This window comes from Corylus avellana, chromosome 6 (genome assembly GCF_965113065.1).
Source record: "Corylus avellana chromosome 6, dhCorAvel1.hap1.2, whole genome shotgun sequence".
NCBI lineage: Eukaryota > Viridiplantae > Streptophyta > Magnoliopsida > Fagales > Betulaceae > Corylus > Corylus avellana.
In genome coordinates, this window is record NC_142495.1 from 29,826,077 (window position 1) to 29,850,691 (window position 24,615).

The 24,615-nt window shown below is 35.6% G+C and overlaps 2 protein-coding genes and 1 pseudogene across 3 annotated transcripts; all 3 read right to left on the reverse strand.

Moving 5' to 3' along the window:
• Positions 1-2,063: 2,063 nt before the first annotated feature.
• Positions 2,064-4,612, reverse strand: LOC148585171 (laccase-12-like; annotated as a pseudogene). Its single transcript, XR_015912649.1, has 6 exons — positions 4,466-4,612; positions 4,235-4,386; positions 3,842-4,086; positions 3,565-3,693; positions 2,514-3,475; positions 2,064-2,404 (listed from the first exon to the last, which is right to left on the reverse strand). The product of XR_015912649.1 is annotated as a laccase-12-like (transcript).
• Positions 4,613-7,545: 2,933 nt separating this feature from the next.
• On the reverse strand, positions 7,546-10,158 carry LOC132187091 (laccase-12-like). The gene is made up of 6 exons (XM_059601264.2): positions 10,026-10,158; positions 9,811-9,962; positions 9,401-9,645; positions 9,124-9,252; positions 8,075-9,034; positions 7,546-7,969 (listed from the first exon to the last, which is right to left on the reverse strand). The coding sequence occupies exons 1-6, from the start codon at positions 10,146-10,148 to the stop codon at positions 7,839-7,841; spliced, it is 1,740 nt and encodes a 579-aa protein (XP_059457247.2). The 5' UTR covers positions 10,149-10,158; the 3' UTR covers positions 7,546-7,838.
• Positions 10,159-14,485: 4,327 nt separating this feature from the next.
• Positions 14,486-17,152, reverse strand: LOC132186792 (laccase-12-like). The gene is made up of 6 exons (XM_059600854.2): positions 16,997-17,152; positions 16,764-16,915; positions 16,356-16,600; positions 16,079-16,207; positions 15,027-15,989; positions 14,486-14,919 (listed from the first exon to the last, which is right to left on the reverse strand). Exons 1-6 carry the CDS (start codon positions 17,120-17,122, stop codon positions 14,789-14,791), a joined length of 1,746 nt encoding a protein of 581 aa, XP_059456837.2. The 5' UTR covers positions 17,123-17,152; the 3' UTR covers positions 14,486-14,788.
• Positions 17,153-24,615: the final 7,463 nt, after the last annotated feature.

Genomic DNA, 24,615 nt, shown 5'->3' on the forward strand with positions numbered 1-24,615 from the left:
AATAATAATAAAAAATAAAAAAATAAAAAAATATCACTACTGCAGGTGCGTGCGATGGGACGGCCAGCAGGCGCTGGCCTTCCCAACGCACTTTCCTGACGCGCCACATAGGCACGTCAGGAAATATTTATATATATATATATATATATATATATATATATATATATATATTTATACACGTTATTTTAAATAGCATATATATATATATACATGTTTATATGTTTATAATATAGTATTAATTATATTAATACTAATATAATTTATGTTTTCCTCTTTTGTATTTCATTTGAGTTCTCATGTATTTGGTTTTATTTGATGTACATGAATATATATATAGTGCAATTAATCTTACAAACAACAATTTTCATTTTAATGTGCATGGCTAAAACCTAATTGATATATAGCGTACATGATATATATATATATATATATATATATATATATATATGTCTGTGTGTGTGTGTTTGTCAAAACGTTAATATCATCGATCACCAATATTGTTACTTTAATTATTTTAATTAATGAAATACCAAATTTGGTGTCTCACAATTAAATGAACGAGATCGAGAAAAATGCATGTTATACGTACATATATATATATATATCCTTTACTATAATTTGAACCATGCATGCACGTTAAATTCATGTTATATAAATATCATTTTGCATGGTTTTGCTATATATATGATATCTCGAGTAAAATATGGCTAACCGTTGGAATTTTTTTTAAGTTTTGAATGTTCAAATGGAATGGGTTACCGTACATGCGACGCATCAGAAAAGTATATATTAAAGTACTGGTCGGTGCTTGTTTTCTAAAAATTAATTTTATTGAATGTTAATTGGAATTCGATCATACTGTACAATATTAAATTACCCTAATAATGTTGGGATCATATATATATATATATGTGTGTATTTATTTATATTTACATAGTGTAATTATTGACGTGTCAAAATGACACGTCAACAATTACTGACGTGTCAAAATGACACGTCAAGAATTGTTGACGTGTCATTTATTTTGACACGTCAATAATTATTGACGTGTCATTTTGACACGTCAACAATTCTTGACGTTTTAAATAATGTTATATTAAATTTGGCTGAAATTTACTGACGTGTAGAAAACAACACGTCAGTAAATGCTGACGTGTTGAAATCAACACGTCAGTAATTATTGACGGGTAGATTTTAACACGTCAGTAAATAATTTGTTGACGTTCTACTTTTCACACGTCAGCAGTTACTGACGTGTCAAAAAAAAATACTGTTTACCACGTGAATAAATGGCCGTTTTTTTTTGTAGTGGAAGACCCACTATGCATGATTATTTTTTAGTGAATGAATAAAGCGACAAAGTATTAGCATGTATTGACCAAATTGCTAAGTTGCCGTCGTATTTGGAAGCTTTCCCAATTCTTCCTCTGTCCCCCTCCAAAGGAAAACGTTTTTCATATTCACTTCTTTCCTGGCCACCATGGATTCTATCCTTCCTTTTAGCTTAATTTCTGGATTTGGACTCGTAAAGAAACTCATTCTTGGATTTTCCTCCTATTCATTCTCGTTGTTTTCTTGCTTCAGGAGCTGAAGAATCACAGAATTTGGTTCTCACCCTGTTTCCCCTGTACCTTGGTTCAGTGGAGGTTTTTTCGTTTGTTTATGAGCTGAGGTTGTTGGTTGGACCGACAGTGAAATATGTAATTGAAATATGGAAGATTATAGGGTTCATTAACTCAGGATTTATCTCTAAAGTCGATAAAAAAAAATACTGAATTTAACCATTTAAATAATATTACGGACGGAATACCTTCATTATCTAGCATTTTGTGATTATGTTGCTTTCGGCATTAGAATGTTCTTGATTTTGCAGGTCTATCTATATTGATACTGTTGAAGAAAAAAAATGGAAGGATCTTTATACTGATTGAAATAAAATGAGACTCGTACACCATAAAAATATTCTAAGTTACAAATCTGTCTTCAACATTATCTTTAGAAAAACAATAAAAAAAATACATCTCAAACCAAGAAACATGCCTCGGGTCTACAGCTAAATTAGATGGTACGTACTTCAGTGTTGCAACCACTTCACCATCTCCTATAAACCCGCTTTATCTATCAAAAAGAACAATGAAACAGAGCAAGCACTAGGTCCCCAAATGCAGGGAATACAACAGAGGAATCGTGTACTAATAGCAGGAAGAAAAAAAAAAAAAAAAACACCTTGTTACGGGCTTATGAATTTAATGGTAATTATTCTATTGATGATCTTAACAAAGTGGCAAATCCGCTGGAGGAGGCTCGATCGACTGCAATTCTCCTACTCCATTATCTACCAAGAACACCATGGCCAAACCCCAGCCGATATGAACATCCAAGTGACAGTGCATTAGCCAGGCACCTATATAAGTCAAACAGAGATGGTTGAATTTTTTTTTTTTTTTTTTATGTGAAACAACTGAAAATATAATGGAAATTGTAATCCATGTGAACTTCTGAGTAACTCTTACCTGGATTGTCGGCGACAAATCTGATGACTGCCCATCCATTCACAGGTACTGCCGCTGTGTTCCTCAGAGGTGGATCAACAAGGTTAAATTTTGCTGTATCAGTCTTGGGATTGAAATTTCCAAAACCCTCTGCAATGATGTAGAAATCGTATCCGTGAAGATGAATTGGGTGGTTCTCAGGGGTGAAGATATTTGTGCCTTGTAAAACCACCTGCACCCTTGACCCGTACTTCAACTTGTACCCCTTAGTCCCCGGAACAGGTTGCCACAGTGAGCGGCTGACATTGCCGGTGTAATCAAATTTTCGGGGTGGGTTTGCTGGAAATCGGTGGTGAAAACTCCAGGAATGCCTTGCTCATAAGCCTGCAGTATGGAGATGTTGGATGGGAGCACAAAAGACTCGTTGTTCATGCTGGCAGTGAAGCGCGTTCCATTGGGGCCCTGGCACCGCCTGGTTTTATTAAAATGTCTTGGGCATTTGTTGAGTCCTAGACCGACTGTGAAGAAGAGGTTTTCATCAATCACAGTCGGGACTTCCACTTTCCTGGGACTTCTGAAGCTTTTACTGAAGGCGGTGACAGTGGGTGTGTCATTGAAGGCCGGTAGAGAGGGCATAACGGATTTGCTTGATGCACAGTTTTTGGCAGCGCAAGGAGCTGACTTGTATTCAAGAATGGCTGTGGTGGTGGTGTTGTCGAATGGTGCGCCTGGGGCACTAGCGTAGGCGCGTGCTGCCGCGTAGTATCGAGCTGGAGGCTGGTCACCACTGATCAAAACGTCGGTGGTCTGGCCAGGGCCTAGCATGACGACTGTGGTGGTGAAGGGTTTGGTGTAGGAGGCATCAGCGCCAACAACTGTGAGCTTGTGGTTGGCAACCGTGAAGAACAGCTCTTGGTTCAGGGCGGAGTTGATGACTCGGAGGAGGTTTGTCTCGCCGGAGTCTATTGGAACTATGACGGTGTCTGCATAGGCATCATCTTTGAAATTGAAATCGATAATATTGAAGCATACCAAGCATCTGACACGTTTAGATTAATTTCTAGAAGCAAACCTTTGCTGGAGCAGTTGTAAAGATCGCCAGGTTGACCGTTAATGGTGTACGCATCTGACACGTTTGGAGATGCTCCTGTGCGAGTCGCCTCCCTCACAACATCCATGGGGTTTGCATTCCACCATTCACCTAATAATATTCATCGCAATTATTCATTGTCAGTTACTGATCATTTAATCATCAATGCAATCAAAATGTTAAAAAAGAAAAAGAGAAAGAAAATCTAAATTAAGAGGTATTAATTTGTGAATTAAATTAATTAATAAGTGAGAATTACCAAGAAGAAGGGGTGTTTCACGCTTTGGCTTAGTGAATGGATAGGAATCTCCTTCTTTGGGACGAATAATGAGGGCTCCATAAACGGTGGCTCTAAGCCATGAGCTATGAGCATGCCACCACAACGTTCCTTCTTGCCCTTGAATTGTGAAACGATATGTGTAACTCCTTCCTGGCCTAATTGGGCACTGTGTCACAAATTCTGGACCGTCTGCCCATCCTGTTCTCATTTGCCGAATGCCATGCCTGAAATATATACGTATGTATATTATATATAGTCATGTAAATATGAACATGCATGCATGCGTGTCCCATGCATATATAGAGTTAGCTAGCTTAGTAAAGGAGAAATATGTATGCTGATGTTCAAAAGCTCGATCATGCATGTAATTACCAGTGAATGGTGGCATTGTAGCGAGCTTTGTTTGTGACTTTGACAATCAAAGTATCACCATTGTTGACTTCCAAGGTTGGACCCGGATATTGGCCATTCACTGTGATGATGTTGTGGGTTTTGCACAGCCTCTTCACTGGTGTTGCTTGAATCTGTCATGCCAAACAGTTGGTATTTTATCATAATAATTAGAGAGAGAGAGAGAGAGAGAGAGAGAGAGAGAGAGCGTACGACAAAGTCATGCAGGTGAGTTTTGGCTTGTGAAGAGGACATCGCTGAAGCAAAGAGAAGTAAAAGACCAAAGAAAATGAGAGAGCAGCGAGAAGTAGCAAAAGAGCTCTTGAGGGCTTCCATCTCTACTAAGCCTTTGTATGATGCTTAAGGTGGTAATTAATGCAAGTGAGGAGTGAGAGACATGCAGGCTTTTTATAGGAGAGAAGAGGAGAGAGATAGTTGTTTGAGGCTAACAGATTAGGTTCTAATGCAGCAAACTTAGTTCAAACCTAGCTATGGCAGTTGTTGCACCCACTGGCCTCTCAAATTAACTGCATAATTTCATTATTGAACGCTTGCTTGACAAGTTTCTTTCTTTAGGGGTTGAATTTCAATAAAGCATCGTTATTATACGGTTTTGTGTATAATGTTTTCAATGATGTGCATTTGAAAAAGGTCAAATCTGCACCCTTTTTTTAGCAGTACTCACTGCTCCTGGAGACTAATTTCTAATAACCAATTTTACCCTTGAAAATACTATACCAAGGGCATATATATATAGAGAGGATCACCATCGATCCTTAAAAAATAAAATAAATAAATAAATAAATAAAAAAGGACTAATATATATGTTAATTTGTTAATTTATTTTGCGGGTTTTTTTTTTTTTTTTTATTTGAAAAATAATGTTATGATATGACAAAAAAAGAAAACGTTTTTTGTATTTTTTTTTTTAAGAGCATTTTATGTTTTGGATGAGTTTGATAGGTGCTAAAGGCTTTTAGAAAGGAACAGTGTACAAGATCTGCATTAGTCCAAGCTGCCTTTTCCTCGTAATAGAGGGCATGAAAAAAAAAAAACCGAGACAAACGAGAAGGCTGTGCCTAAAAATCCATCGTTTAATAATGGGAAACTAACCGATGGTTAAAATTGAAAATAATAATAATAAAAAAAATTGATATATTAAATTCACACTTTCAAAAGTATAAAAAGTATAATTACAAAAGTGTTGAAAGACGAATGTACCCTCTTCATATTTGTAATTGCCTTTTCTTTTCTTTTGTAACTCGATCTTCTCTCATCTATAAAATAAAAACAATAATTGTTATTATTATTATTATTATTATTATTTTCCTAGATCTTCTAATGTATGACTGATTCTTCGTACAAAGATGCGATGAACACGTTTTTCACTCTCTCCTTTGCATGCATGTAAAAACGCAACATGGAGCGCGATGGTTAAAGTCCATAATTGGTTAGTTTAAATGTGGACCATATCCATCCACCGACTAAATTAGACCACAAGTCTCCTTTTGAAAGAAAAAACGAAAAAATGAGTGTAGAATTCTTCTTTTAATTATTAGGTGGCACGTACCTATTTACTTATTACAGAGATGGGGTCCAGCAGCAATTCAGTTAGGGATACTTACATTGGTAAATTAGATCCATTAGCGTAGCCTAGCTGTCTCTAATCAATACAAATGTGACTTTGGATAATAATACGAGACTCAGCTAATTCAAAATATAAGAGAGGCATATTATACATTATTCTTTTAACTTTTTTTTTTTTTTTTTTGCAAACTTAATAAATTCATCATTGAATTTGTGGATTCATGTGGGTTTCACATAAATTTAATAGTAGATTTACCAATTCACTATACGAAAATGGTTGAAAAATGATTGAAATAATGATTTTTATCATTTCTTATTGATTCAATGATTAAATTTACATTTTCCTATCCGTTTGAGTTTTTGTAATAAGTGATAATTTAACATGGTATTATAGTCAGATGTCACAAGTTTGAATCCCGATTCTATCAATTTACCCTCATATAAGTTAAATATTTCTGTATTGAGCCTCACTTATTAAAAGATTGTTTGAGCAATACTCGCGCAAAGTAAGAGAAATTTGATAGAAGCAAATTTAGAACTTCAATTCTAATAGATAAACTAATTAATTTAGAGATTTCTATGTTTTACTATTTATGTATGATGCAGCGTGACTTAGTGGGCTGCAGCGAATAACAACATTAAGCAACAGACAAGTATTTCTAAATCTTGATTCTACCAAATAATTTAAGAAATCTTCGTGAAAAGCTAGATACTATTTAGATTTTGAAGGAAAACAAAGAAGAAACTCAACTCTGAGTAATTTTTATTTACCATCTTTATAGAAAGTTAGAAATGATAGATTTCAATCTTTTTCAAACATATTTTAACCATATCCATAGTAATAGATGAGTCTATCATTGAATTTGTGTGGGGTAGACAATCTAATAATTAATTTATTAAATTTATAAAAAAATAATAATTTGAAACTAGTTTCGCTTGTGTTTCTTAACTTTCTTGTAGTTTGCTTCCTTTATCTTTTATCTTTTTCCCCGTTTCACCTATACAGTCTGTTGCAGTGGAGACCCACTATGCATGATTATTTTTTAGTGAATGAATAAAGCGACAAAGTATTAGCATGTATTAACCAAATTGCTAAGTTGCCGTCGTATTTGGAAGCTTACCCAATTCTTCCTCTGTCCCCCTCCAAAGGAAAAGGTTTTTCATATTCACTTCTTTCCTGGCCAACATGGATTCTATCCTTCCTTTTAGCTTAATTTCTGGATTTGGACTCGTCAAGAAACTCATTCTTGGATTTTCCTCTCATTCATTCTCGTTGTTTTCTTGCTTCAGGAGCTGAAGAATCACAGAATTTGGTTCTCACCCTCTTTCCCCTGTAGCTTGGTTCAGTGGAGGTTTTTTCGTTTGTTTATGAGCTGAGGTTGTTGGTTGGACCGACAGTGAAATATGTAATTGAAATATGGTAGATTATAGGGTTCATTAACTCAGGATTTATCTATAAAGTCGATAAAATAAAAAATAAAATAAAAAATACTGAATTTAACCATTTAAATAATATTACGGACGGAATACCTTCATTATCTAGCATTTTGTGATTATGTTGCTTTCGGCATTAGAATGTTCTTGATTTTACAGGTCTATCTATATTGATACTGTTGAAGAAAAAAATGGAAGGATCTTTATACTGATTGAAATATAATGAGACTCGTACACCATAAAAACATTCTGAGTTTCAAATCTGTCTGCAACATTATCTTTAGAAAAACAATAAAAAAATACATCTCAAACCAAGAAACATGCCTCGGGTCTACAGCTAAATTAGATGGTACGTACTTCAGTGTTGCAACCACTTCACCATCTCCTATAAACCCGCTTTATCTATCAAAAAGAACAATGAAACAGAGCAAACACTAGGTCCCCAAATGCAGGGAGTACAACAGAGGAATCGTGTACTAATAGCAGGAAGAAAAAAAAAAAAAACAAAAAAAAAAAATCTTGTTACGGGCTTATGAATTTAATGGTAATTATTCTATTGATGATCTTAACAAAGTGGCAAATCCGCTGGAGGAGGCTCGATCGACTGCAATTCTCCTACTCCATTATCTACCAAGAACACCATGGCCAAACCCCAGCCGATATGAACATCCAAGTGACAGTGCATTAGCCAGGCACCTATATAAGTCAAACAGAGATGGTTGAATTTTTTTTTTTTTTATGTGAAACAACTGAAAATATAATGGAAATTGTAATCCATGTGAACTTCTGAGTAACTCTTACCTGGATTGTCGGCGACAAATCTGATGACTGCCCATCCATTCACAGGTACTGCCGCTGTGTTCCTCAGAGGTGGATCAACAAGGTTAAATTTTGCTGTATCAGTCTTGGGATTGAAATTTCCAAAACCCTCTGCAATGATGTAGAAATCGTATCCGTGAAGATGAATTGGGTGGTTCTCAGGGGTGAAGATATTTGTGCCTTGTAAAACCACCTGCACCCTTGACCCGTACTTCAACTTGTACCCCTTAGTCCCCGGAACAGGTTGCCACAGTGAGCGGCTGACATTGCCGGTGTAATCAAATTTTCGGGGTGGGTTTGCTGGAAAATCGGTGGTGAAAACTCCAGGTATGCCTTGCTCATAAGCCTGCAGTATGGAGATGTTGGATGGGAGCACAAAAGACTCGTTGTTCATGCTGGCAGTGAAGCGCGTTCCATTGGGGCCCTGGCACCGCCTGGCTCTAAAATGTTTTGGGCATTTGTTGAGTCCTAGACCAACTGTGAAGAAGAGGTTTTCATCGATCACAGTCGGGACTTCCACTTTCCTGGGACTTCTGAAGCTTTTACTGAAGGCGGTGACAGTGGGTGTGTCATTGAAGGCCGGTAGAGAGGGCATAACGGGTTTGCTTGATGCACAGTTTTTGGCAGCGCAAGGAGCTGACTTGTATTCAAGAATGGCTGTGGTGGTGGTGTTGTCGAATGGTGCGCCTGGGGCACTAGCGTAGGCGCGTGCTGCCGCGTAGTATCGAGCTGGAGGCTGGTCACCACTGATCAAAACGTCGGTGGTCTGGCCAGGGCCTAGCATGATGACTGTGGTGGTGAAGGGTTTGGTGTAGGAGGCATCAGCGCCAACAACTGTGAGCTTGTGGTTGGCAACCGTGAAGAACAGCTCTTGGTTCAGGGCGGCGTTGATGACTCGAAGGAGGTTTGTCTCGCCGGAGTCTATTGGAACTATGACGGTGTCTGCATAGGCATCATCTTTGAAATTGAAATCGATAATATTGAAGTATATCAAGCATCTGACACGTTTAGATTAATTTCTAGAAGCAAACCTTTGCTGGAGCAGTTGTAAAGATCGCCAGGTTGACCGTTAATGGTGTATGCATCTGACACGTTTGGAGATGCTCCTGTGCGAGTCGCCTCCCTCACAACATCCATGGGTTTTGCATTCCACCATTCACCTAATAATATTCATCGCAATTATTCATTGTCAGTTACTGATCATTTAATCATCAATGCAATCAAAATGTTAAAAAAGAAAAAGAAAAAGAAAATCTAAATTAAGAGGTATTAATTTGTGAATTAAATTAATTAATAAGTGAGAATTACCAAGAAGAAGGGGTGTTTCACGCTTTGGCTTAGTGAATGGATAGGAATCTCCTTCTTTGGGACGAATAATGAGGGCTCCATAAACGGTGGCTCTAAGCCATGAGCTATGAGCATGCCACCACAATGTTCCTTCTTGCCCTTGAATTGTGAAACGATATGTGTAACTCCCTCCGGGCCTAATCGGGCACTGTGTCACAAATTCTGGACCGTCTGCCCATCCTGTTCTCATTTGCCGAATGCCATGCCTGAAATGTATACGTATGTATCATGTATGTATATTATATATAGTCATGTAAATATGAACATGCATGCATGCGTGTCCCATGCATATATATATATAGAGTTAGCTAGCTTAGTAAAGGAGAAATATGTATGCTGATGTTCAAAAGCTCGATCATGCATGTAATTACCAGTGAATGGTGGCATTGTAGCGAGCTTTGTTTGTGACTTTGACAATCAAAGAATCACCATTGTTGACTTCCAAGGTTGGACCCGGATATTGGCCATTCACTGTGATGATGTTGTGGGTTTTGCACAGCCTCTTCACTGGTGTTGCTTGAATCTGTCATGCCAAACAGTTGGTATTTTATCATAATAATTAGAGAGAGAGAGAGAGAGAGCGTACGACAAAGTCATGCAGGTGAGTTTTGGCTTGTGAAGAGGACATTGCTGAAGCAAAGAGAAGTAAAAGACCAAAGAAAATGAGAGAGCAGCGAGAAGTAGCAAAAGAGCTCTTGAGGGCTTCCATCTCTACTAAGCCTTTGTGTGATGCTTAAGGTGGCAATGCAAGTGAGGAGTGAGAGACATGCAGGCAGCAGGAGGCTTTTTTATAGGAGAGAAGAGGAGAGAGATAGTTGTTTGAGGCTGACAGGTTAGGTTTTAATGGAGCAAACTTAGTTCAAACCTAGCTATGGCAGTTGTTGCACCCACTGGCCTCTCAAATTTACCTTGCTTGACAAGTTTCTTTCTTTAGGGTTTCTAATTTCAATAAAGCATCGTTATTATACGGTTTTGTGTTTAATGTTTTCAATGATGTGCATTTGAATAAGGTCAAATCTGTAACCTTTTTTTAGCAGTACTCATTGCTCATGGAGACTAATTTCTAATAACCAATTTTACCCTTGAAAATACTATACCAAGGGCATATATATCGAGAGAGGATCACCATCGATCCTTAAAAAATAAAAAATAAAAAAAATGAAAAGGACTAATATATATGTTAATTTGTTAATTTATTTTGCAGTTTTTTTTTTATTTGAAAAATAATGTTATGATATGACAAAAAAGAAAACGTTTTATATATATATATATATATATATATATATATATAGAGCATTTTATGTTTTGGATGAGTTTGATAGGTGCTAAAGGTTTTTAGAAAGGAACAGTGTACAACATCTGCATTAGTCCAAGCTGCCTTTTCCTCGTAATAGTGGGCATGAATTAAAAGAAAGAAAGAAAGAAAAAAACCAAGACAAACGAGAAGGCTGTGCCTAAAAATCCATCGTTTAATAATGGTAAACTAACTGATGGTTAAAATTGAAAATAATAATAATAATAATAAAATAAAAATTGATATATTAAATTGACACTTTCAAAAGTATAAAAGTATAATTACAAAAGTGTTGAAAGACGAATGTACCCTCATCATATTTGTAATTGCCTTTTCTTTTCTTTTGTAACTCTTCCCTCATCTATAAAATAAAAACAATAATTGTTATTATTATTATTATTTTTTTTTTCTTAGATCTTCTAATGTATGACTGATTCTTCGTACAAAGATGCGATGAACACGTTTTTCACTCTCTCCTTTGCGTGCATGTAAAAACGCAACATGGAGCGCGATGGTTAAAGTCTATAATTGGTTAGTTTAAATGTGGACCATATCCATCCACCGACTAAATTAGACCACAAGTCTCCTTTTGAAAGAAAAAACGAAAAAATGAGTGTAGAATTCTTCTTTTAATTATTAGGTGGCACGTACCTATTTACTTATTACAGAGATGGGGTCCAACAGCAATTCAGTTAGGGATACTTACGTTGATAAATTAGATCAATTAGGGTAGCCTAGCTGTCTCTAATCAATACAAATGTGAGTTTGGATAATAATACGAGACTCAGTTAATTCAAAATATAAGAGAGGCATATTATACATCATTCTCTCAACTTTATTTATTTATTTTTGCAGATTTAATAGATTCACCATTGAATTTGTGGATTCATGTGAGTGTCACAGAAATTCAATGATAGATTTACTCATTCACTATACAGAAATGGTTGAAAGATGATTGAAATAATGATTTTTATCATTTTTTATTGATTAAATGATTAAATCTATATTTTCCTATCCGTTTGAGCTTTTGTAATAAGTGATGATTTAACATGGTATTATAGTCCGATGTCACAAGTTTAAACCCTGATTCTGTCAATCTACCCTCATATAAGTTAAATATTTTTGTATTGAACCTCAACTATTAAAAGATTGTTTGAGCAATACTCTCACAAAGTAAGAGAAAGGTGATAAAAGCAAATTCAGAACTTCTAATAGATAAACTAATTAATCTAGAGATTTCTATGTTTTACTATTCATGTATGATGCAGCGTGACTTTGTGGGTTGCAGCGAATAACAACATTAAGCAGTGGACATGTATTTCTAGATCTTGATTCTACCAAAGAATTTAAGAAATCTTCTTGAAAAGCTAGATATTCTTTAGGTTTTAAAGGAAAACAAATAAGAAACCCAACTCTGACTAATTCTTATTTACGATATTTATAGAAAGTTAGAAATGATAGATTTCAATATTTTTCAAACATCTTTTAACCATCTCCATAATAATGGATGAATTCATCATTGAATTTGTGTGGGGTACATATGAGTCCGCAAATCTAATAATTATTTATTAAATTTATAGGAAAATGTATTTTACCCCCTGAAGTTTCAGGAATTTTTTAATTTGAACCTTAAAGTTTAAAAATTGGCAATGTACCCCCTGAAATTTGAAAAATTTTCAATTTAAACCTTCCGTTAAATTTTTCAGTCTAAATGGATGGAACTCACCCCATGTACTTCTCACGTGACATATTAACCAATTTTCTTCCAATTTTACCCTCAATTACAGACTCCAAGACCTATTTTGCCCTTTTCTTCCTTTAAGCCCATTTTGCCCTTTTCTAAATGGTTTGTCAGCCATTTGCCAAATCGGACGAATCAAACTCTCTCTCTCTCTCAAAGCCCCCTCTCTGTCTCAAAGCTCTCTCTCTCTCTCTCAAAGCTCCCTTTCTCCCTCTCTAGTCTCTCGCTATGCGGCAAAACCCACATATCGTTTGCTGTCGTCAATTGATGGGCACCTAGTTAGGGAATTAATCAAAGAAATTACTTGAAATTAATTTCATAATGTTCTTATATATGCTGACTTTTTGTACATTTCAATTTTTTTTCCTTTTTCTTTTTAGTTATATATATAACTTGATGAGGAGAGTGCATAAGTAATTAGATGGACTCAGATCCAGAAAGATCTTTAATATGTTTAGGTTTAAGTGTCTGTCTTATGCGAAGATATTTGTCAATTTTTTATTTTATTATATATATATATATATATATTATTTTTGGTTCAAAAGCTCTAAAAATACTCGATCAGAGTATTTCTTTTTTAGTTTATATTTTACGTTATTTTTTTAAATTTAAAATCTTCCACTTTTCTCGCAAGTGAGGTCCATCCTCGTATAGATGGGTACTCACCTAAAAACAGGGTAGTTGAGAGAAAAATTCCACACAAGAGTTTGTTTATCTTTTACTTGTTGGAATGGGTAGTTTCATATTAGAGTTTGTTTAGGTTTTCTTTGTTCAAATGGGTGATTGGGCAATCTAAACAGGTAGAGTAATGAGAGAGAGAGGGCTCAGCCATGAGAGAGAGCAGCGATGGAGAGAGAGAGACTTCTGAGAGGGAGAAAGGGAGCTTTGAGAGAGAGAGCGCTATGACTATGAGACAGAGCTTTGCGAGAGAGATAATTTTCAAATTTTTTCATTTTGAGAGAGAGAAAGCTTTGTTAGGCCGACAGTGGAGAGAGAAGAGAGGTTTTTTTAAATAATAAAGGGGCAAAATGGGCTTAAAGGAAGAAAATGGGTTAATATGTCACTTGAGAAGCCCATGGAACGAAGTCCATCCATTTAAATAGAAAATATTAACGGAGCGTTTGAATTAAAAATTTTGAAATTTCAGAAGGTATATTACAAACTTATAAATTTTGTAGTTCAAATTGAAAAACTCTTGAAACTTTGGAGTAAAATTCATTTTCTAAAAATAAATAAATAAATAAATAAATTAATTAAATTTAAACTAGTTTCGCTTGTGTTTCTTAACTTTCTTGTAGTTTGCTTCCTCCTTCTATCTTTTATCTTTTTCCCCGTTTCACCTATACAGTCTGTTGCAGTGAAGACCCACTATGCATGATTATTTTTTAGTGAATGAATAAAGCGACAAAGCATTAGCATGTATTAACCAAATTGCTAAGTTGCCGTCGTTTTTGGAAGCTTTCCCAATTCTTCCTCTGTCCCCCTCCAAAAGAAAAGGTTTTTCTTATTCACTTCTTTCCTGGCCAACATGGATTCTATCCTTCCTTTTAGCTTAATTTCTGGATTTGGACTCGTAAAGAAACTCATTCTTGGATTTTTCATCTCATTCATTCTCGTTGTTTTCTTGCTTCAGGTGCTGAAGAATCACAGAATTTGGTTCTCACCCTGTTCCCCTGTAGCTTGGTTCAGTGGAGGTTTTTTCGTTTGTTTATAAGCTGAGGTTGTTGGTTGGACCGACAGTGAAGTATGTAATTGAAATATGGTAGATGATAGAGTTCATTAACTCAGGATTTATCTCTAAAGTCGATAAAAAAAAAAAAAACTGAATTTAACCATTTAAATAATATTACGGACGGAATACCTTCATTATCTAGCATTTTGTGATTATGTTGCTTTCGGCATTAGAATGTTCTTGATTTTGCAGGTCTATCTATATTGATACTGTTGAAGAAAAAAAATGGAAGGATCTTTATACTGATTGAATTATAATGAGACTCGTACACCATAAAAATATTCTAAGTTTCAAATCTGTCTTCAACATTATCTTTATAAAAACAATAAAAAATACATCTCAAACCAAGAAACATGCCTCGGGTCTACAGCTGATTAGATGGTACGTACTTCAGTGTTGCAACCACTTCACCATCTCCTATAAACCCGCTTTATCTATCAAAAAGAACAATGAAACAGAGCAAGCACTAGGTCCCCAAATGCAGGGAATACAAAAGAGGAATCGTGTACTAATAGCAGGAAGAAAAAAAAAACACCTTGTTACGGGCTTATGAATTTAATGGCAATTATTCTATTGATGATCTTAACAAAGTGGCAAATCCACTGGAGGAGGCTCGATCGACTGCAATTCTCCTACTCCATTATCTACCAAGAACACCATGGCCAAACCCCAGCCGATATGAACATCCAAGTGACAGTGCATTAGCCAGGCACCTATATAAGTCAAACACAGATGGTTGAATTTTTTTTTTTTTTTTATGTGAAACAACTGAAAATATAATGGAAATTGTAATCCATGTGAACTTCTGAGTAACTCTTACCTGGATTGTCGGCGACAAATCTGATGACTGCCCATCCATTCACAGGTACTGCCGCTGTGTTCCTCAGAGGTGGATCAACAAGGTTAAATTTTGCTGTATCAGTCTTGGGATTGAAATTTCCAAAACCCTCTGCAATGATGTAGAAATCGTATCCGTGAAGATGAATTGGGTGGTTCTCAGGGGTGAAGATATTTGTGCCTTGTAAAACCACCTGCACCCTTGACCCATACTTCAACTTGTACCCCTTAGTCCCCGGAACAGGTTGCCACAGTGAGCGGCTGACATTGCCGGTGTAATCAAATTTTCGGGGTGGGTTTGCTGGAAAATCGGTGGTGAAAACTCCAGGAATGCCTTGCTCATAAGCCTGCAGTATGGAGATGTTGGATGGGAGCACAAAAGACTCGTTGTTCATGCTGGCAGTGAAGCGCGTTCCATTGGGGCCCTGGCACCGCCTGGCTTTATTAAAATGTTTTGGGCATTTGTTGAGTCCTAGACCGACTGTGAAGAAGAGGTTTTCATCGATCACAGTCGGGACTTCCACTTTCCTGGGACTTCTGAAGCTTTTACTGAAGGCGGTGACAGTGGGTGTGTCATTGAAGGCCGGTAGAGAGGGCATAACGGGTTTGCTTGATGCACAGTTTTTGGCAGCGCAAGGAGCTGACTTGTATTCAAGAATGGCTGTGGTGGTGGTGTTGTCGAATGGTGCGCCTGGGGCGCTCGCGTAGGCGCGTGCTGCCGCGTAGTATCGAGCTGGAGGCTGGTCACCACTGATCAAAACGTCGGTGGTCTGGCCAGGGCCTAGCATGATGACTGTGGTGGTGAAGGGTTTGGTGTAGGAGGCATCAGCGCCAACAACTGTGAGCTTGTGGTTGGCAACCGTGAAGAACAGCTCTTGGTTCAGGGCGGAGTTGATGACTCGGAGGAGGTTTGTCTCGCCGGAGTCTATTGGAACTATGACGGTGTCTGCATAGGCATCATCTTTGAAATTGAAATCGATAATATTGAAGCATATCAAGCATCTGACACGTTTAGATTAATTTCTAGAAGCAAACCTTTGCTGGAGCAGTTGTAAAGATCGCCAGGTTGACCGTTAATGGTGTATGCATCTGACACGTTTGGAGATGCTCCTGTGCGAGTCGCCTCCCTCACAACATCCATGGGGTTTGCATTCCACCATTCACCTAATAATATTCATCGCAATTATTCATTGTCAGTTACTGATCATTTAATCATCAATGCAATCAAAATGTTAAAAAAGAAAAAGAAAAAGAAAATCTAAATTAAGAGGTATTAATTTGTGAATTAAATTAATTAATAAGTGAGAATTACCAAGAAGAAGGGGTGTTTCACGCTTTGGCTTAGTGAATGGATAGGAATCTCCTTCTTTGGGACGAATAATGAGGGCTCCATAAACGGTGGCTCTAAGCCATGAGCTATGAGCATGCCACCACAATGTTCCTTCTTGCCCTTGAATTGTGAAACGATATGTGTAACTCCCTCCGGGCCTAATCGGGCACTGTGTCACAAATTCTGGACCGTCTGCCCATCCTGTTCTCATTTGCCGAATGCCATGCCTGAAATATATACGTATGTATCATGTATGTATATTATATATAGTCATGTAAATATGAACATGCATGCATGCGTGTCCCATGCATATATATATAGAGTTAGCTAGGTTAGTAAAGGACAAATATGTATGCTGATGTTCAGAAGCTCGATCATGCATGTAATTACCAGTGAATGGTGGCATTGTAGCGAGCTTTGTTTGTGACTTTGACAATCAAAGTGTCACCGTTGTTGACTTCCAAGGTTGGACCCGGATATTGGCCATTCACCGTGATGATGTTGTGGGTTTTGCACAGCCTCTTCACTGGTGTTGTTTGAATCTGTCATGCCAAACAGTCGGGATTTAGTCATAATAATTAGAGGAAGAAATATTAAGAGAGAGAGAGAGAGAGAGAACATACGACAAATTCATGCTGGTGAGTTTTGGCAGCTTTTGAAGAGGACATCGCTGAAGCGAAGAGAAGTAAAAGACCAAAGAAAATGAGAGAGCAGCGAGAAGTTGCAAAAAAGCTCTTGAGGGGCTCCATCTCTACTAAGCCTTTGTATGATGGTTAAGTTGGGAATGCAAGCTAGTGAGGAGTGAGAGACATGCAGGCAGAAGGGGGCTCTTTTATAGGAGAGAAGAGGAGAGAGAGAGTTGTTTGAGGTTGGCAGATTAGGTTTTAATTCGGCAAACTGGTCCAAATTCCCGGGCAAACTTAGTTCAACCTATGGTAGTTGTTGCACCCACTGGCCTATCAAATTAAGTGCATAATTTCATTATTGAACGCTTGCTTGACAAGCCTTCTTTCTTTAGGGGTTGAATTTCAATAAAGCATCATTATCATACGATTGTGCATACTATTTTCCATGTACTTTGATGTGTAAATATGAAAAAGGTGATTTTTTTTTTTTTAATCTTAGCATTACCCAATGACAAGAAGACAGACAAGCTTGAAAAAAAACCTATATGTTAATTTGTTGCTGTGTTATGTAGTGTTTTTTTGTTTTTACTCGAAAAAGTGTTATGAAATGATATAAACGTAAAAATTATTTGGTATTTTTTTTATTTAAGTTTATAAAATTGTCACGTGTCTTTTGAGCATGTAAAAAACATATATTAATTAAATAATTATATATTTCTCATATGTAAAAAAGCACATATACAAAAAATTTTATGTTTAAAATTATTTCTTGGTTTCATGAATTTGACATGTGCTAAAGGATTTTAGAAAGGGATAGGATAGTGTAGAACTTTTGCATTATTAGTCCATGTTACGTACCTTTTCCTCATAATAGTGGAGCATGAGTTAAAAGAACGAAAAAAAAGCAGCGACAAACGAAAGGTGCAGTGCCCAAAAATCCACGCTTTACGGGAAAAGTTCTTCATACTAAGAAATGTATGATGATGATTGATGGGGTCAGCGTCCTTTTTAGAATTCACCCCCACGCATCGTGTGGAGCCTACGAATATATTGAGACAATCTCATTCGTTCATTACTTACTTCTTTGACGGGCTTAGCCGAATAATCATTACTTAAATCAGACCTCGGATCTCTTGGTAATTAATTAGATGCTTCTTCTACCAAGTATTAAACTAGTAGAAATTATCATTAAAAAAAAAAAACTAGTACTAGAAATTAACCCAAATATGAAATACCTTAGCTCGATTGATGGCTTATGTAATTTAGAGTTATATATAAGATCAGATGGCTAATCAAAAGCCTAAAAGCGTGTTCTTTTGATTCTCTAAACTGAATACATTTTACATTTAAACTACAAAGCCATGCCTCTTTCACTCCTTGGTCCCCTATATATGCATCAATGCCTCTTTCACTCCTTGGTCCCCTACCCTTGCGTGTTATTTATGGTGAATTTTGATGTTGCAATCAAATACTCTTTTTTCTACTATATAGCTATATAGCCCACCTTCTGATCTCTTATCAATAATAATGCAACAAGTTTTTTCAAAAAAAAAAAGAAAAAGCTATATAGCTACATTAATGGGTTTAGATTCTCAAGGCTCCATCCTACTTTGCAGAAGCGTTTATCCGCTTCTTATGACCCTAATAACGGTGAAACTTTAGCTGCATTGCTTGCGGTCAAATAATTAGACTTGGAGCTGATCAAGATGGACCACACTATTTTAGAAGACAATTATTTGACAATAGTTGTTATTGACCGTTGTTCTTGCTCTCCAACATAGTAAGGGCTAACAAAATGGGTTGGTGGGTCGGGTTGATCAGGTCGACTCATTTGGCCTACCAACTTGATCATAAGAGTAAATCCGAACACAATCCATCAGTGATCCGACATAACTTGTTTGACCCATTTAATAAGTCCGGCGCAACCTGCATCGAACTCAAATATCCTCCATAATTTCAGATATCCTTTTATATATATATATAACTAATAATTCTTTTTTTTTGGGGGGGGGGGGGGGGGGTTCTAGATCTGATTAATGATTCTTAGTAGGGAGATAAGATGAACACGTTTTTCTCTCTGCCCCTTCCATGCTTGTAAATGCGCAACGACGGAGGATTATTAAGTCTACTTGGTTAGTTTAAAGGTGGACCATAAGCATCCACCGACTACATTAAAGTCTCCTTTGAAAGGAAAAATGATTGTAGAAGACTTCTTGTAATTATTAGGTGCCCATATTTATTAATACATAAGATTGGGTCCAACCGCAATTGGATCATTTAGCGATACTTACATTAATTGATAAACACATTTCAATTAGGTAGCCTGTCACTAAACAATACACACATCGATGACCTATATTTAGACATTTTTTTGCTTTTTTAATTTTAAATAGTATATATGAGTTTTTGTTATGCACGTTTGCATGTTTGATAAACCAAACAAGACCCATGTTTATTTTTATTTTATTTTTTATAAGTGGCCCATATTTATTAAGGTCAAACTAAATAAGCCTCGACAAAAATGCTTGTTGATGTTGTTTGAATTTTTTTTTTTAGGTGCTAAGTAAAAGCCCTTTCTTTTAAAGATTACAAGTGTTTTGAGAACGGTTATGTACGTAGTAGTTTACATGATACTTAATTAACACATCAGTAACTAAATAATTAAAATTTTATACTTAATTTTTGCTTTTTAGCCATGTTATGCCACGTTAGGGGTGAGACGGTTCAATAAACATTGAGATTTGAGGCAAAAAGTTAAAAATGGGCCCTTTAATAAATAAAATAATAATAATATTTTTATATTAAATATGAAATAATAAAAAAATAATATTGAATCAAATTTCGTTAATATATTATTTTCGATAGATAATATGACTAATCAATTTGATATTTCTTGTGATATAGTTGATCGTAGATACGATTTTATATAGCTTAGTATTTTAATTAGAATATTTATTTCAATTGTTTTGTTTTTTTCCTAAGCGCTCGTAACATGTCAAAGGACCTCCTCTCGGTAGGGTCCTTAGTCGGGTGCTCCTCTACTTTATTCAAAAGAGAGAAAATGGAAAAGGCACACAGAAACTGAGAGTTTTGTCTAGGATCGATGGAGACCAAATAGCTGAAAGGTACTCATGATCGAATTGGGTTTTGTTCACGATTGATGGAAACCACTTCAACCAAAAACATTCTAAACCAGAAAGATACTGCCTGCAAGTGTATAATAGAGATAGCTTACCATTTTTAATGGAATTATCATTTCTAAAAATTAATATTTGGCAAAATTATTGCTCCTGTACCCCCCCCCCCCCCCAAAAAAAAAAAAAAGGAAGGGATAAGATGCAATCATTACACTCGGACTCAGGAGCGGAAGCATGTGAATGTCCCTCCAAACATTTTGAAAATGTTATTAAAATGTGGTTTTTTTTTATAAATTTATCCTTACAAAATGATATTTTTGCCCCCTTCTAAAATTTTATTTTAATTTTGTCCTTCTGGAAAAAAATGAAAATGCCCCAATTTAATTTGTAACTTTCGGTTTGCAACATTATTTTGGCTTGACTCTGGTGTTTAATTTTGAGAGCTCCGAATGATCTCTTTAGAGGAAAAAGTCCACTCTAAATGCACCTTTTTTTAAAAAAAACCTATAGATTATTTTTAGTTTATTTTAAGACATATAACTTTTGTAAGCAATAGTAACTCACGATTTACTATGAAATCAAATTTAAGACTTATCTATATTTATTTTACATAAACATAAACATATATACACAAATATACATATCCAGAGATACTATATATATTTATCTATGAATTTATGTATTCATATAAGTGAGATACTATATATATATATATATATATATATATATATAAAAGTTCGTTCCCACGATACAAAAAAAAAAAAAAAAAAAACAAAATTTAGAAAAGTTGACATGTTTAGGCACAGGGGCCATGGCTATTTGTATTTACCATGACATGGAAATGCTATTTTGCCAAGTCAATGCAGATTACTTGAATACCACAATGTATGTAATTCAAGAAATTGTCCCAAAATATCTTAAAGCACAAGGAAGATGATATTATCATCCAAATTGTGATAGCTACAACTGAGTCATAGCAGACATGCCAATAATGCAAGAAGTTTTGGCTGCAACTTAACGGTTAATTTATCTCTTAGCAGGATGCCACTCACAGAGAGAGAGAGAGAAAGAGATGGTTAGGATTAGATAGGTGAACAAGACTGAAAGAACAATTAACAAAGTGGGTGAGTTTGTTACTGACTTTTCAAAACCTTGAGAAGAAAAATAAATTGACCCAAGAGCAGAAGTCATTCACAAGATCGTCCGGTGCCTTGTCTTTGAGCAATACCTTCTTTTTCTATATTGTTTTTGTTTCCTTGGCTTCTTTGCTTATTCTTTTCTTGGGTTTTACTTTCATTGGTTGTTATGGGTGGGTGCGAACTTGCACATCTTAAAATCTTTGTTTTTAGACCGTCATATCAACACGCCCGCCCCCAAATCTTTGTTCTAGACCGTCATATCAGCACCCCCCCCCCCCCCCCCCCCCAGACACACACAAAAAAGGCCCAAAATCTCATCTCATTGTCTTTAGTAAGGGTCAGGATTCCCAAGCTACCTCGTAGGATAGATTTTAGAGAAATGTTAGGAGTTAATATCTTCTTTATATTTAGTCATTTTCATTTTACAAATCAACCATTAAATTTATGGGCTTATGTAAACCCCACATGTTAATGATGGACTCCAAAAATTCAATGGTTAACATATTAAATATATAAGAGAATATTGGTCAAATATAAAAAAACTTATTGACCCCTAACGTTTATCTAGAATTTACATCTTAAATAATTAAGAAGAGATGAATGACGGAAATATGATTTAAACTCATGACCTCAACTCTAATACAATGTTAAATTACTATTTATTACTAAAGTTTAAGCGAATAGAAAATAGTAAATTTAACTGTTTAATTTATATTATGACACACAACTACTTATTTGAGATAAAATGAACTAGAGAGTAGAGAGGATCCAATTCTTGTAAATGAGATGGTATTTTTGTCCAACAAAATGTGAAAGAACAAAAATGCCCTTTCATTTACATGAATGGAGAGGATCGAGTTCCCTACCCATTTACTGAAAAATCAAAAATGATCCTCTCTATTTCAAATGAAATTGAGAGTATCTATTTAGTGCATTTAAGAATCTAATATTGTATTTCTTTTTTTTGAGACAAATTTATCTTCTTAAATGCACTAAATGAATACTCTTCATTGCAAATGAACCTGATTGGAGTAATAAGGGCCATATTATTGAGGCTATTAGGACAGCAACCCGGTTCTTTTCTCACTAGAAGATGCTAAATGTGACAAGAGAAGCAAACCAAATAGTTCACGTCTTACCAAGAAGGGCATCAAAGCAATGCATAGAAAATGAGTGGTTCACTGACCTACCGAATTGTATTAAAGATCTTCTTGCCTTTGAGCAAGGTGTATTTGTCATTTTGAGCTAATTAATGAAGCTACATCAATTTCCGAAAAAAAAGCTTTAATATGCATTTGACAGCTAATGCATTCGCCTTTTTCTTTTTTTCTTTTTCTTTTTTTTTTGTTAAATTGCATTCAGCTATTAAGAGACATTAAAAGATATATTAATTGAAATCTAAAATAGCAAGATTCATAATTAATTCTCTTCCTTTTAAAACATGTCTCAAGGGTTAGCTTAATCGGTTAGGTTTGAATTTTTCTCTCCCCATTTCTTTCCCTTGCATGGACATATAAAAGAAAATAAATACATAAATTTATTTGAACGGTAGTTTTGGAGGAAAATTAAGAAGAAGAAAAATTTTAAATTTAATTGTTTTTTGTTTTAATCTCTCAAGCAACACACACCTTGCACCTTACATAAAGAAAGGCAATTATATGAAGTGGTAAAAAATCACTTTTCCTCTTTAATTGGCAGATTCTTACACCAAGGAAACTAGCCTTTCTTATTTAAGAAAGTAACCAAGTCATGTTGCAGCACCGACCGAGAGGAACTTGTACTAATATAACGGAAATGAAAGCAACACGAATTAAAGAACTCAACTACTTTATCTCTGAACTGTCCCCGGTTGACACGTTAGCTTCGACCAGACGATAAAGTTCGTTACATCTGGTACGCGACAAGGAATTTTTAACCGGTCACCATCTCATTGTCGTTGTATTGCTTGACACCCAAAGTTCCACCTTCAAAGCCTAAAAAATTTAAAATAAAAGATATAAATTTCTCCCTCTTATACTGCAGATGGATTCATTTGATCAGATTTGGATGAGCTGCTTGTATTTAGATAGAGCGTAATTAATTGTTCGTATTGGATGCTAATGTGAGAAGGTACGTAGGCTCTGTACTTGTCTGTACAATTCGAGATACCAAACTTATTTTTCCTCTCATATTTATCGTATGCATTACGTGCAATATGGGCAATTAATTGCACCCGATTGCAATAAAATTAGTGGTCTTAAATAACCAACCAAAAGCTTAAGTAGAAGAAACAAGTGGAAGCCAGCAACTAGTGTTCGAGAGGTGAAGAAAGGGTTTGTAATAGAAGCCTAGAGGCTAGAAGGAAGAATTCTTTCTGTATATTGATATATCCATTAGGATAAAGATGTATACACATATAAAGATAATAGAGATCCCATAAATTATGGGATTACAATGAATACAAATATTTTATATATGAGAATTACCTTTTGAAGTTAGTTGTCAATTATAAATGAATTGTTCTTTTTTTATAAATAGAGAAATGATAGGTAATAAAAAGACTAATTTTGACCCATAAAAGTCATAAGTGGCAAGAGGTCACAGACCTCATCCGTAGTTGTTGTGGCACCACCCACTGATGAGGCCTGTAGCCTCTTGTCACCTATAACTTTTATGGACCAAAAATAATTTTTTTATTGCACTATAGCATATCTCTTATAAATACTATCAAATATGCCAATATATATAAGCTTGATTCTTTTCGTGTATATGTAATCAAATGTGATATGAATTCTAACTCTAAGTATGGTAAGTGATAGGTAGGAGAATAACTAAATATATAACATTTATGGTAGGTTTATAATATCTACATTAATAGGTGACATATACCAACACTGTTGATAACAAAATAGTAAATGGCGTCGCAGTTGACACAAAACCAAGGGAACTTTTAAGACTGGAATAAACCAACCGAGAGGTGTCCTCCGCGGATCCGGCTTACATGCTGTTATTTTAATAACAGTATGTATGCTGTAGTTGAATTAACGGTTAAGATTAAATTTTAAAGTTGACTAATTTTTAGAAGCATTTAATAGGAGAGAGAAAATGAAAAGAGATTTTGAAATATTCAATCTTGACCGTTGATTAAACTACAGCTTACATGCTGTTATTAAAATAACAGCATGTAAGCCAAATCCGTCCTCCGCAGGCCCGTTGACTTGCTTTATCAATAGTTAATAGTTTAATGGGTTTAGAGAATTTCTTGTCCAAACTCTTTTTGAGAGAGGAGCTCCCCTGCTCGGAGGGATGGGTGGGCTTATTGCTAGGACAGGAATCCCCTGGGAGCCCCTCTCACTGATCA

Coding starts and splice junctions, on each gene's coding strand:
- LOC132187091 (XM_059601264.2), bottom strand. CDS start 10,148: ATGGAAGCCCTCAAGAGCTCTTTTGCTACTTCTCGCTGCTCTCTCATT. Junction 9,253..9,400: donor TGAAACACCCCTTCTTCTTG/GTAATTCTCACT, acceptor GAATATTATTAG/GTGAATGGTGGAATGCAAAA. Junction 9,035..9,123: donor TTACAACTGCTCCAGCAAAG/GTTTGCTTCTAG, acceptor ATGCCTATGCAG/ACACCGTCATAGTTCCAATA.
- LOC132186792 (XM_059600854.2), bottom strand. CDS start 17,122: ATGGAGCCCCTCAAGAGCTTTTTTGCAACTTCTCGCTGCTCTCTCATT. Junction 16,208..16,355: donor TGAAACACCCCTTCTTCTTG/GTAATTCTCACT, acceptor GAATATTATTAG/GTGAATGGTGGAATGCAAAC. Junction 14,920..15,026: donor ATTTGTCGCCGACAATCCAG/GTAAGAGTTACT, acceptor TGACTTATATAG/GTGCCTGGCTAATGCACTGT.